General features: G+C 38.6%; 1 protein-coding gene across 6 annotated transcripts in view; it reads left to right on the top strand.

Annotated features, from left to right (window-relative positions):
- The window catches only part of DNM3 (dynamin 3), a 397,977-nt gene that overhangs the window by 306,767 nt on the left and 76,896 nt on the right, over nt 1-14,314 (top strand). For 4 of the 6 annotated variants that reach the window (XM_081025373.1, XM_081025374.1, XM_081025371.1 and 1 more), the window contains one exon: nt 1,304-1,415. In XM_081025373.1, the coding sequence (XP_080881499.1) occupies nt 1,304-1,415 (112 nt within the window). Of the gene's footprint in view, nt 1-1,303; nt 1,416-8,864; nt 10,249-14,314 lie in introns of those variants that run through there. The other 2 variants (XM_081025375.1, XM_081025376.1) reach the window with 1 other exon arrangement.

The raw sequence follows: 14,314 nt of genomic DNA, 5'->3' as shown, positions 1-14,314 counted from the left end.
GAAGATACTCCCTCAAAGAGCCTGGATTACATGCTGCTGCACGAGGTGGGAACACCAATTCAGGCATTCGTGTCAAGGGACATTTGAACTATGCAAGTGGGAAAGTTGAGTGGAAACACCTGGAGGAGATTTACCTGTGAGCCCAGTGGGTTTAGGTGTAAACTGAGGCTCTTAGGCACGCGTGAGAATACCTTGGGAGAGAATAAGAAAAGAAAAAGATTGCTAATCTTGTACACTGCTAGTTATCGGTCTAAATTGAATCATCGTTTCTGGAAAGGTGATTGGGAATGTGTATCAGTGTCTTAAAAAATGATCGTAACTTTCATCTCGTAACTCTGTTTAGAGGGATCTCTCCTCAGAACATAATAGCAGTAACTGTGACCAAGGCTTGTGGATAAAAACATTCGTTTAAGCATTATTTATGATTGCAGAATGAAATTAATTGTCTAAGGTTAGGAGGCAGATAAGTGAATTACTATACATTTATATAAATAAATACTATCATTAGAACTTAATGTTTATAAAGATGTAATGGCATAAGTAGGTGACTCTGACGTAACAGTAAGTAAAAAAGGACACAAAATTAATAGAGCTAGAGATAGAGAGATAGAAACTCAATTGTGTGAACAATGCGTACAACAAAGTATAAAGAAATAAAGTTACCTGTAAACAGTAAAAAATGGATGGTCTTCATCATTTTTATACTTTTATCTCGTTTAGTAGTTCATTAGAAAAGCAATGTAAAATTATAGTATTTTCCCAGTTATAAATATGCGCTTTATAGTCATTTCACTCTGCTAAATGCTGGTTAATGTTCTTTCATTTTCACAATATTGATGGGCGTTTGCGTTTTGAGTCTAGCGTAGTATTTTAGGTTTGTAAGATTATTGCCGTCCATTTTAAAGTTTAATAAGCCATTTAGACTTATAAAATAGTTTCAGAAAATTGACCTAATTACTAGACAATAGCAAACCTATTCCCCCTCAGAACAACTCCCCCCGCCACTTGGCCCGAGTGTATCATCACATTGAGAGAGTTTGTATTTCCTTTACTTCTTATTGCTGAGCAGTGCAGTTGAGTCTGGAGTCTTTAATGTCAGGGTTTTAAAAAATTATATTACACACATCTAGGAATTTGCTAATTATTTTAAATACAATGAATTGTTTTTGTTTCTCTCCAGTGCCTACAAGAGGTTTAGTATCCATTTGGACCGTCGTTTGTATCAGCATTGTCTGCAGTAATAGAAAATCATCTTGAATTTGGTTTCTAACTGAAAGCATGATTTTTTTTTTTTTAACTCCAGGAATGTATACAAAGATTATCGCTTCCTTGAGCTGGCATGCGATTCGCAAGAGGATGTGGACAGCTGGAAGGCATCTCTGCTAAGAGCTGGGGTTTATCCTGATAAATCCTTCGTAAGTTGGATACGTCTCTTATTTTTAAATTATTAACCATTTTTTAAGAAAACACAATTCTACATACTGTATGCTGGAGAAACTCGTTCTCTTGTGACGTAATTTGGCACCGTTTTCACTGATACTTTGCTCATATTTCTTTGCTTCCATTAGACTTCTATGTTAAGAAGTTTATCAGCATGTTCATTGAAGAAAATTCCCCATTCTGCCGTAAAACACAATGTATGTAATCTCAGACCAAGAGAGTTTGTTTTAACATAAAATTTTATTTTGCCCTCTGTGCTGTTCCACAGTTGTTACAGTGTAAACACAAGCAATTTATAAAACTCTTCATATAATCATAACCCTATATACACATATATCATTAATCATAACACTATTTCATATTCTGAAAAACATAGTTATTTTTATAAAACTCTCCCTCCTTGTATCATGTCTGTAGTACCTGTATCCAAAATTGTATCTGCATTCAAACTCTGGTTAATGTTCTTGCGAGTGTGAAAGAAGAAAAAAATATTATATTGCCTTTCCCACTTATCTTTATTAATATACTTCAAGTGTCTTGGAGACACTTCTGTCATTCAAGTTAATACACAGACCTTGTATTTGTGTTCTTTGGTAAATGTAATATTACACAGACAGGTCTGGATTTAAACTCCAGAAGCCGGCCCAACATCCAGTCACACACTGTTAAACAGACCCTGCTGACTGAGTGGCTTTCACCGCTCGCTTGCTGCTCCCCACAGGCCTGGGCCAGCCATTCCCCTCGGAACTGAAGTCCTGAGACCAAACCTTGGGGACTTAGTCCAGCTTGAGCCTTGCGGTGCTTACTTGCCTCTCCATTAGTTTACAGGACTGACCATGTCCAAGCTGGGTTATTTCTAGGCCCCAAATAGGGACAGAGTCTGCTAAAGAGAAAGTCTGAGACGCAGGCACAATGTCAAACCATGGAGAACTCTCCGGGAGGGTTCGGACCTGACCGCGTCTGTGAGGTGACATTGGGATTTAACAGTGTTCCAGGGTAAAGGGTTGGGGACTTGGGCCAGAATGTTCTCCTCATTGTTGAGACCTTTTCACTCCATCCCAACCTACCTTTGTCTGGCTAGCACCTCAAATAATGAACCCCTTCTTCCCCCACATTCCACATGCACTGTGCCCTCAAATGGGGTGAAACCAGACCCCTTCCCAGTGACACCCAGACACAGGGGTATCTGTGTATGATTTTCATAATTGCTGTCCAGTGTTTATCAGTTGTGTACATACATAGTTGCATAGACATATATGACTCTAAAGGTCACACATGAGACATCATTTAACAATCACTGCTCTTGTCGTTAATTCTAATCATGACTAATTACTCTTTCCCATGCCTTGATAGTAGTGTGTTTAATTTCACAAACATTCTATATCTCTTAAGAAAAAAAAAACATTCTATATTAAAAAACCTGTAGAGCACATGCTTTTTGCCAGGCACCGGTGATAACAGAGGTTAGCGATGAGATCCCACGAGCAAGGAACAGACATTAAACAAGAGAACTAATAGCTGTGTAATTATGTCGTGTGGTTTAAGAGGCTGATAAGTTCTGTACAAAACCAAAGTCAAAGAGACAGAAGTGAGAGTGAGGGCAGGCGAGCTTTATTTTGGCGAAGGTGATCAGGGAAGTCCCCTCTGAGGAGGTGACATTTGAGTGGGCTCTCGAGGGAAGGGAAGGAGTAAATGACATGAAAATCTGAAGAAGAAGATTCGTGGCAGAGGACGAGCAAGTCATCTAGTCATCTCAATAGACAGAAGAGCAACAAAAAAGTGTGTCTGGATCCCATGGAAGGAGTACAAAGTGATCGGTAGCTTCCAAAAGGGGGATCAGGGGCAAGCTAACACAGGCCTTGCAGGAAGTGATGAGCATCTGAGTTTTGTTCTGAGTGAGGTGGGGCAACCTTGGAGAGTTTCGAGCCACTTTAGTTACGTAAGATTTACAGTTGTAAAGATCGGTATGTCTGGGTATTACGAGAAGCAGCAGAGCATTGGGTTCAAGCACAGGCTTTAGTGTCAAACTATCTAAATTGAAATTCCGATGCTCACGTACAAACTGAGATCTTGGGCAGGTTGTCTTGCCTTTGTGCGTTCTAAGATTCCCATCCGTAAAATGGAGATACCAGAAGTCCCCCATAGCAGGGTTGACAAGACTAAATGAGATGATTGTTATTTATAACAATGATGGTAATAATTCTCATTTTCATCACTACTTTCTTTAACAAGTAGAAGATACAACACTGGATATTAAAGCCCAATGAGATTGTAAATATTTTATACTATTTCTGTCTTCCAAATATGCTTGGTTATATGAAATATCAGCGAGTGTGTGTGTACCTTCCTTACACACAGCTGTAATGTTTGTGAAAATGTTTTCTTCAGTCATGATTTTGACAATCAAACTTATTTTAAATGCTCTAGGCAAGTTTTCTATTTAAAGATATTATGTAACACATCTCTTGTGAGGAAAAAACTGTCTTGGAAAGTGAAATGACCTAGCTATCCCTTAGTGAGTGAACTGTTTTTAGAAATCTGGATTTTCGTGTATTCACAGCGCTACACAAAGAAGACGCACAGTGAAAGATCTGCTATTCTTTAACAGAATGCTCAATTTTAAGCAAATCTAGAGTTGTCCTACACAATCTGTTTTGATTTCTTTCACGTTATTTTTATTTGTTTAGAAACACACATTTGGTACAGTTGTTTGGGAGATCGAGACAAAGGGCTTTTTTACTGCATGCCAAAGACATGACAGGAAATTAAACTTGGCAGTGTGCCATGAACGTTACTTTCCTCAGTTTTCATCATAAACAATATTTGCATTTCGTATGCACCGCGGAGTTCTCCAGGTTATATTACACGATTGCTTGACTTTCAGATGTTTAAATGGCAGCTAACTACCGAAAGCAGTCTAAATAGACTGCTTATCTAAACATTCCATGTTGTGAACGTAGGCTTGGGGGAAGGGATACTTTTAAGTACAGTTCTTTCTCATTTAGAAAGAGTTGACTGGAGAAGTCCGATTAACCTAATAACAGATGCCTCTCTCTCAGTAAAATTCTAGGATTCTGGTGTGTCATTTTGTTTTTGTATCAATAAACCATTGAGTCCATAGCCAATCAGTCCCTCGCTACTCTAATAATGAAACATTTATGTGTCTTACACGGACATGAGTCTAGACTCAAAAAGTTCTGCTTTTTACACAAAACGCCTCTATTTTGACTGGGGGAAAAATCTACATAGATTGTTTTTTTAATTGTATAAGGCTGGCTTCATTTAGATAAATAGCCATCACCCAAATTTGAATGAAATGGTCTTTCAGACAAATTTGGTGTTCAACTAAGGTGGTGTACTTTTTTATAACATGCTTTTCCCTATCATATTTTTTTTCTATCACATCCACATGGTAGAATGCTTTTATGTCATTCATATCATAATATTCTGCTACCCTGTTTCTTCCATCTCTTAGATCATTTCTCTTGGAGTTTTCTACAATTTTTTTTTTCTTTCTTCCCTTCCACCTTTTACCCCCACTTCCTTCCTTCCCTTCATCCATCACTGTTATGGTGGACTCTAGAGATTCAAGGATGAAAAAAGGATGCAATTTTTACTTCATGGGAGTTCCAAATCTAGTGGGAGAGAGAGATGCAAATAAATAATTACAATGTGATAAAAACTATGATGGGTATCTGTGTAAAATGCAATAATAGCCCAACTATATTCCCAGATGCGTTGTCTAATTACCTCCTATTTTCACATGTGCATTTTCTAATTACCTTCAGTCCCTTAATCTTTCTAGATCCAAAGCAAAAATGTAGACTTCTTATCTTAGCAGTGTAGTGTGTGGCCCTAAGATGGAAATGGGGAGACTGTATTCAGTGCCTCACTGTGCCACTGACACTCTATGACCTTACATATAACCTCTCCTAGCTGCACATGTAGCATTTTTCTAGCCACCTGATCTTTCTGAGCAGCCACAATATTTTTAAAATTAATTTAAATCTGAATTTGGATTTAGCAGAATTTTATTTCTATTTTCTCTGGCAATTAAATTGAAATTATAACCACTATAAAACTTTATATTGTTAGCTAAGTGTGTAGGATTTTACACAGTTTCAAAGTAAAAGATGTTTCTAATGGAATTAACTTTTAAAAAATTATTAGACTGAGATAAAACGTGTGTGTCGGGGGGGGGGTGTCAGTAGTTACTGGCTACAATTGAAGCACTTTTGCAATGTTATTTAACTGACACATGTACGTAAACTTTTACTACAAGTTTGCATACAAATAAATGTGAATTTGATCAAATATCTAAAGAACATGATATAACAAATGACTGACTTTTTCTGGCACAGTTTTGACGGCTCACAACATGACTTAAGTTGTACATAAACATTAAGGATTCCGAATTCTCTGGAACATTATGTGTGCAGTGAAATGAGGGAGACTTTAAGTCAAATACCCTCACCTTTGAATCCCAATCCTTCCCTTTATGAGTTGTATGGCTCTGGCAACTTATTTAACTCTCCAGTTGTTTATTCTTTTTTAAACTCAAAACAACAATGCCTTCCTTGAGTGATTTGATAAGGTTAGATGAAGACGGTTGTGTGTCACATCCAGCTTGATGCCTGCAAGTGGGTGGGTGTGTTCAATGCCGTGCAACCTTTATTATTATTATTATTATTATTATTATTATTATTGGAAATCATTCATGTGCCCATGAAGCTGTAATTTCCAGTTTAGTCGTTCCCTTTTCTTTGGAAACTATCGTTGGGATTGGGCATGTGAAGGAGAATTTCCTCAACTCTGGGCTGAGGAAGCCAAATTGCTTAGGGGAGTATTGGGGTTATGCTGTCCTGTGGACAAGCTGGCTTCAAAGTCTCCATGAGCCAGTCAGGAGTGAGCTGGAGAGGCTGTCAGGGGGAGTGAGGACTCACAAGCCTGCCCTCAGATGCTAGCCTGCTGGCTAGCTGAAGGCAGCAGCCTGCAGATCCATGCATGCCCTGGAAATAAGTATAGTGCAAATTCAGTTCTACATATTTGTTCAGTCATACACCGCAAGACTTTCTGCGAGTTTCTATTAGCTCTATAGATAGATGGTTCCCCCCTATAATGTATGATTTCAGAGAGGAAAATTGGCAGTAGAAAGTGGATACCCTGGAATTGCACTATATCTCTGAATTCTGGACTCTCCCAGTCATAATTTATGCTTTCGAGATTGCTTGGGAAATTGAAACCATGCTAGAATGAAGTCTTTTTGGGACTTCAGAAATTCTTTTGGATACTCTCCAAAACTGAACTTTTCTGTGTGGCACATGACAATTAGGAGAGAGGGTGTTTGTATCATTCTAGGGGATGATGAGGAAGGGCCACAGACCTCCATAAGTATTTTTTAACATGGTGACCACCCGCGTGCATTCATTCAGCTGTCTAATAATACAGGACTGACAATGCCCACACATAGTATTGACACACATCACTTTATCCTTAGCTTGTTCAGCAGTGCTGCCCATAGAACTCAGAGCAGCTACCTGACCAATTCCGAACAGTCTCAGTTACTCTTCAGTAGAAGTACCTTCAAGGATCCAAGCCTCAATGGCTGCCCCACAGTGCAGTGGAGGGAATTAGAAAGCACCAACAGTTCCCCATTCATCATTCTTCTGCCTCTCTCAGAATAGACAATTGGGAAATGATTGAAGGAAACCAGAAATGGCAAAGCCACACCATGTCCTCCACTTGTATATTTCTGCTATTTAAGGATTAAGGCTCCCTACTCTGTGACATCACTGTTGCCACTACAAACAGAACCATCTGCCATTGAGCAAGGAAGTCAGTCCTTCCCTAATGTGCAAATACTTGGTTGAACTCCTGAAACTTATTTGCTAGATCAAAAGCTGCACTGCTGTGGAATGCAATAAATTCCATGTGTTTGAGGTATTTTCAGCAATATTGCACTTCTTTGGAGAACTGGGGTCCCATTATTCTCTAAAATAGTATTTTACTCCTGATAAAATTCCCTGTGGGGATCTTTATTGCCTTATTGAGCAGTTGGCATGTTTTCTTTACAAAAGACTCTTTTTCCCCCCTCCATTCATTCTTGTGTCATTATTTATGTCTCACATCAGCCAGTGATATTACCGGTTCTATCATGGTAACTCACAAGGCCTTGAAACTTCTCCACTCTATTGTATCAGTGTTCAAATTTATGTTTTTATTAAACATGATGGCCGTGGTGGTCCGTGAATGAGACATTTCCTTCAAGTCACCGATTAGCATTGTTTTCCAGAAAATATACTCTCCCGTGATCCTTACCTTACCGCTCTCCAGACAATTTCTGTGTGTATTTCCCACTTCACATCCTCTTTCGAAACTGCATGCCAGATCTCCAGCCCAACCTGCTACTCCCCCCTGTGCTCAGTCTCCTGCACAGATGCACATACTTTCCTGACTGTTCTCTTCAGCCCCTCATCCCAGCGCGAAATTCTTCCTGGGCCCCTTGTGACAAGAGTTCAGATCTGTTCCCTGCCCATATCCCATCACGTCTCCCCCACAGGATCTGACCTAGTGAGGACTTGGGCTGCCCTGGGAGTAATGAATCACCGTTTTATTTTTTTAAGCCATATGTGAGTTAAATTGTTTGATATAAATCATACCCTTGCAGCTCCAGTTTGAAACAGGAGAGCCATTTGCCCGCCGCCTGTCACTGGCTGCTCTATGGGTCCCTCTCCAGAGTGTCCCATTTAGAAATGACTACAATTTTGTGACTAACCTTTCCAGACCCATTTTCTTGAATGTGGACCAGTTTATTTTGGCCACAATCCCACTATACAGTTTTTGCTTCCCATGCCAACCCAAGACAAAGTTCATAATTTACAAAATAAAGGAATGGTACAGATGGAGGTTCTCACTTGATCTGCTAACTCTGTCCCCAGAACCACCCACTCCATTCCTCTGCTCTCTTTTCTTTCTTTCTTTCTTTCTTTTTTTTTCCACCTTCTTTGAAACCAACGATGCAGTGTTTGTTTAAAAGTGCATTGGTTGATGAAATTTTCCACTGCTTGGCATGTTGGAGGAGGGGCTTGCAGGAAAGGGCAAACCGACATACTAACAATTCACTTATTACCAATTCAAGCCCATGCTCTTTGGCCAGGTTCCCATTCTCCAAGTCTTCCTAAAGAAAGGGGGAAATCTCTGTCATGATTTTCTGCTGTTAAAAATGTGTGATTTCGTTTAATCTAAGTAGAGTCTTTGACTGGCCCATGGGTTCTGGGTGCTGTATGTGTCTGTCTGGGGTGTCAGTGACTAGTTACATTTTTTGTTTTGATTTCGCTCTAGCACGAGAAATACCTCCTAGTTTTAAAATAAATTTATGTTTAACATATTTCTTTTTTTTGTTTTTCTTGCGGCTACATGCACAGGGGAACAACAAAGTAAGTTCTTTATCCTCCTGCAGCTCCTGTTTCTTTCCAGCCCCCGCTTCCCTCCTGCGTGTGTCTTGTCAAGTGTGTTTCTGTGCATGCTGGGATGAGTGTCGTCTGGGGTGGTTCATAAATGATACAGGGCGTGCAGATACCGGGGAAAACGTGCATTGGGACTACCATAATGGCTGTTCTGTTTTGACCTATCGGAAGGGAAATGTTACGTCCTTCAGAGTTAGTTATTTGGCAGTTCAGAGAAGTGTGTATTATAAGGAAAGAGATAGATGGGCACTGAGAACAAAGATTAGGAAAGTTTAATCATGCAGACTCTTCTGCGGAAAGGGTGCAACACTCTGACGAAACTCAGTGCAGCTGAAGTTTTGACCAAAAAAAATCAAAGCTCTCATGTTAATGTGCAGTTATAAAAACCCCAAACTGGAGTCTTAAATAGCAGGATGGCTGGCTTTGTTGGTGAAATTGAGTTAGATCAGTGTTCTGCCTTTGAAGGTGTCTTAAAATGGATGGAGGAGGGTGGGGTCAACATTTGACTTGGCTTCTGTGCCCTTGATGTATTCCAGCTGGATGGAAGGAGGAGGGTGTGGGGAATAGAGGGGAGACTGAAATGTGTATGATAGATTTGCAAAACCAGGTAACATACACAAAATGGTGGAAATTATCTTAACGTTGTTGTTGCAATAGATAAAGGAGCAATGTAGTCTCTCATAGGGTTGCTTAGCTTGTTTTCATTTCAATTTGAGTTTTCCAAAAGGTCAGAACTACTTCTCACTTATATTAATTATATAATAGTATCGTAATTGGGCAAGATGGTCTTAAGTTTAGCAGGGTGATTGTTTTTGTGGTTTTTTTTCTTCAGAGAATTGTAAGTGTAAGATTCATTCTACCAGGTGGCCCACTTAAAATGGGCCTCACTAAATACAATAAGAATTGAAAAGAATCTGTTATATAAGGGTCTGCCTGCATATTTAAACCAGCTGGAATTCATCAAAATTGCTATTCATAAGCCATACATATAGAATGTAAAACAAATGTGGGAAATCTTGAAATTTAATTGGATGGAATGTGCCATTATGGAATAAGTTGACGTAGATGGTTGGTATTGAAAATGTGTCACTTTATAAATTTATATTTTGATATAACTACTTATGACCCAAGTAGTAATATTTAATAAAGTGTAAAAAAGTACAAGGAAAGTACAGGACAGACATTTGTGAAGGAACAAGGGGGTGAGCTCAGCCCACTAATAGTTTCCTTTTTTGAAAACAGCAGGTAACTTACGAAAATAATTAAATATTTTTTACACAAAGTAAAGGATAATATTTCTAAAACTACCGCTATGAAAAAAAAACAACAACAACATTTGGACAAAATACAAAACAATAAAAAATAAAAAAATAAAATAAAATCAATATTTTAGTTCTTATACCATAGAATGTATTTCAGTTTCTGAACAGTGAGGATGTCTGATCCTGGTCACTTCCATAAGCTGAGTCTGTGTCTGCAATGCCGTATGCTCCATGCATCTCCTGTTGGTTCGTTAAGTACCCTGAGTTCATTGTAGTAAGTGTTCTCATCGCAAGCCTGTGCCTACGGCAGATCAGGGCGCCAGCTGCTGACATTTTGAGGAGGTGCTAACCCTTAGACCACTCGAGAAGCATTTATGATTTGCCTCTTTGACTCGTGACTCACTGATGACTTTAAGGCACTTGTAAAATTCCCAAAGGAAAACACTTCTCTACTATAGCAGGAGTCATCCGTTTGTGTTAGTTGCTGTCAGGTTCTTCTGGGTACTAAAATGTTTGGTTTAAGAAAGGTTACTGGGTTTGAACTAATTATATTCCAGTGAGCAATAAAATTCAAAATTTCTAAAGTGCTGCTCATTGAGGGTACCTTCGGGACTGTACGGAAATCCCTACCAGATCTTCCGTCCCCTGGAACCACCATCTAAGTGGGGAACACTTGGTACAGTGCTGTGGGGGAGCTGTTGGGGCCCGTTGGAGTTAGGGGCTTGGCTAGTGTGCCAAAGATGCAAGCGCTTACCGTTTTGATTTTTAATTGAAGACTGGCTACTCTGGAGGTGCTGCTATTCATTGCCCTTCATCTTTAGTGGTTTATGTTATGAATAAGTGATAGCTCGTGAAAAAAAATGCAATGCTAATACTTTTAAAATACGATCATTATATACTGACAATGGACTCTGGCATGAAAGAGCTTTCTCGAATCAAAACAGCACATCTGCATGCTATTTTCCTTTAGCTTAGAATTTCAGTATAAATGGAAAACACTGGAATACAAGCTGTGCTGTCCCCAGAGTTACAGATCTGGAGTCTTCAAAAGAAGAATGTGAGATGCTTTTTTCCCCCTCTCGTGCTGGAATGCTTGTTCTGAGTTGTCCCCAAGGCTACATAGCTGACCTGTTGCCTGCCATATAGTGAGCCAGCTGTGATAGGTGACTCACTTGAGACGCACAATGGCTGATTGTTTATTTAGTGAATGGCATTTTATTAATTATGGTACTTACCAGACACTAAAGACAATGAAGCTTGCTTAATTAACGTTTCCTTAGATAAGCAAAATAAATGCATTCATCTTCCCACGTATGTTAACTGTTGTGCACACGCGTGCACACTCACAGGTATATTCTGAGATATATGGAATGACCCTACTGTTCGTTTTCTCAGGGCCAGCAACATTCATCTGCTTCATCCATCTTTAGACGACCCTTTGAGTTTGGGAGCTAATCCTCTAAACTCCAGGAAAACACATTTTCCCAATAGATACACATTTAGATTTACATTATGAGTGCATGATGGAACAAAGCACCAAGGTTTACATTCTTCTTTGAAAAATTATGTGTATTTTGTTATTTCTCCTTAAGAGGCAAACTTTCCTTTTGTGAGATCACAGTTGCTCAGGAAAAATTTTGCTTCCAGTTTTGTTACTTACTTTTCCCTTTGAAAATGTTTTCCTGTTGGCCTTGTGATACCTAAGGGATGTAGGATACAGTCTGTCTCCTCCTTAGAGGGGTTTCGCTGAACCGTGGATTCTAAGTCTTGTCTTCATGAGAAAGATCAGAACTAGGACTTCCAGGGTCAGTTTTGGGAATGTGAACAAATATATTCAGTAACAGGGAGTTTTGTTTGTTTGTTTTTAATTGTTTATTTTTTGAGCACAAATGTAAATCAAAATGTCATTTTTAGAACTGAGGCCTTCAGGTAAAAAGTAATCTCCATATTTTGTCCTAGAGAGAAGACATTTAATTTCCTTCTTTAATTTGATGCCCTCTCTTGGCAGGCATTTTTAGAAATTCAATAGACTTCTAATTTTCTTTCTTCATTCAAGACTTTGAGTTTTAGTTAAATATATTTGATATTAAATTAGGCAAATTAAAGGTAGAGCTAAACTTAAAATGTAAGGAATAAAATGCTGTAACAAAAGCTCTCAAATTTGTTAATAATATTGTTACAGAAGCACAAATGAAAACTAAAAGGAATCCTAGGTTCAGAAATGAATACTTCAAAAAATTTAAAGCTGTGGGGGAAAACTACATTTCATCTCTTTCCTTATGGATTTTTTTTATTACCTTTGAAAGAGAAATTTACTCTCTCTATCCTTAAAGTTGGTCTTTTCAAACTAAAAGATTCTTATATTCCCCCCAGCAGAAGTATGAAGTTGACTGCCTTGATTGGAGAGAAGGAACATTTGAAATGAAGAAATAGAACCCAAACATGCTTAAGCAGATTTTTAAAATAACGAAGTCTTTATTAAGTTACAATTAGATTAAATGCAATAAATGCATACACATGGGAGGGCTTTGACATTTAAGAAAAGAAGAGGGAAAGTCAGATTTAAGCACTTGTTTTTACAACAGTTAAAAGCTACTTTGTCTAGTGATTTCCCAACACATTCGGCAAGACAAGTGGACATAGTCAGCCTTCATTAGTGGGAAAAGTACTTATTACCTAGAGTACTGATTGTGGCGATCCATTGGATTCTAGCAGTCGTTCGCAAAGACAGAAGGTGCCACATCAAAATAGAAAATAGATTATTTTCTATTTTAATCTATTATAATCTATTTCAAAATAGAGTATTCTGAAGAGCACAGGTGCTAGATCCATGTTAATCTGTCTTGCCTCTTACACTAGACCTTCAACTCCTAAATTCCTGTCCTTTGTCATATGTGAGAGTGTAGACAGATGCTGAAAACCAATCGTCAAACCTAGAAATGTCTTGATGATATGTGTTATAGTCTTGGTAGATGAAAAGGGCAGATAGTACAGTGTCCTAATGTGCATGCCCTCTCTCATATTTACAAAGTATGAGAGAAAGCCAGAACATTCTAAGCAATTTAGGTGCAGTCAGCTCAATTAGGGTTATTTATTTTCTTGGAATAATGTATATGCTTTCCCTTAGAGAAGTTTAGCAAATGTGTTTCCCTGGGATTTAAGGAGAGCCCATCTGGTTCACTTAATTTATGCACAACTCAGTAAGAATATCATTACAGTTAAGAAGAATAAAAATTCACTGACCTCGATATGATTCCGTGTGACTATAAAAATGAATTGTCTGTCTCAGTCATCGCAACACCAGTAAACCTTTGGTTCTGTTTTTGGCAAACCAGGCTTAAAAGAGCATTGCTATTGCCTAGCTTTGGAACCCCCTGACTTCAATTTTAATCAGTTGGAGGAAAGGACATTTCGATTGGAGGCAGAAAACGTTGAGAAGTCAGAATCTTTATTATGTTCCAAAAGTTATCAATCTTGCCGAATAGACCCTGTCGGAAAACAAGAATTGATCTGCTGCTCAGAACACTCAGTGGGCAGTAGAACAGGGACCTCCAAGGGGTGCTTGAGGCTTATTTGTGTTTTATTTCCTCTACTGTGTCCAAAAAGAAGTGACTTCACTCTAATGAATGAGAAGTAATGAGAATGATGATGTCTTACATCATAGCTTTTTGGACATATTTTCTCTCACGGGCATCTTTTTGTACGTAAAAGAGACAGAAAAACAGTCACTCGCACACACATGTGTTTCTGTATGTGTTTATCTGAGCATAAAGAAAGGTGTAGGCAATGGGTTGGAAGAAAAGTTAGGGGTTATTTTTGACTTCTTTAGACATCCATATATTAACTTACTTATTTCTGTATTCATGTATTTTTTTTTATAAACTTAGAAATCCAATAAGGTAAGAAAAGTTTTTATACAAAAAGTAGAGAAGGGGAGTAGGGGCAGCAGCAGTAACTTTTAAGTTAAGAACAAGTGAGTATAGGGCACTTTGTAGGAAGCTAGAAGACCAGGGGAGTGTTGTAATGATAATTATTAGGTAGAAGCCATACACTTGTCTATTAAAAATTAAGCATTCTGGGGCCAGCACCGTGGCTCGGGTAGGTGGTTGGAGTCCCGTGCTCCTAACGCCGAGGTCGCCGGTTCAA

This window comes from Rhinolophus hipposideros (assembly GCF_964194185.1).
Source record: "Rhinolophus hipposideros genome assembly, chromosome: 19".
Taxonomy (NCBI): Eukaryota; Metazoa; Chordata; class Mammalia; order Chiroptera; family Rhinolophidae; genus Rhinolophus; species Rhinolophus hipposideros.
Note: the sequence above shows the minus strand (reverse complement) of the source record. Positions and strands in the feature narration are given on the sequence as shown.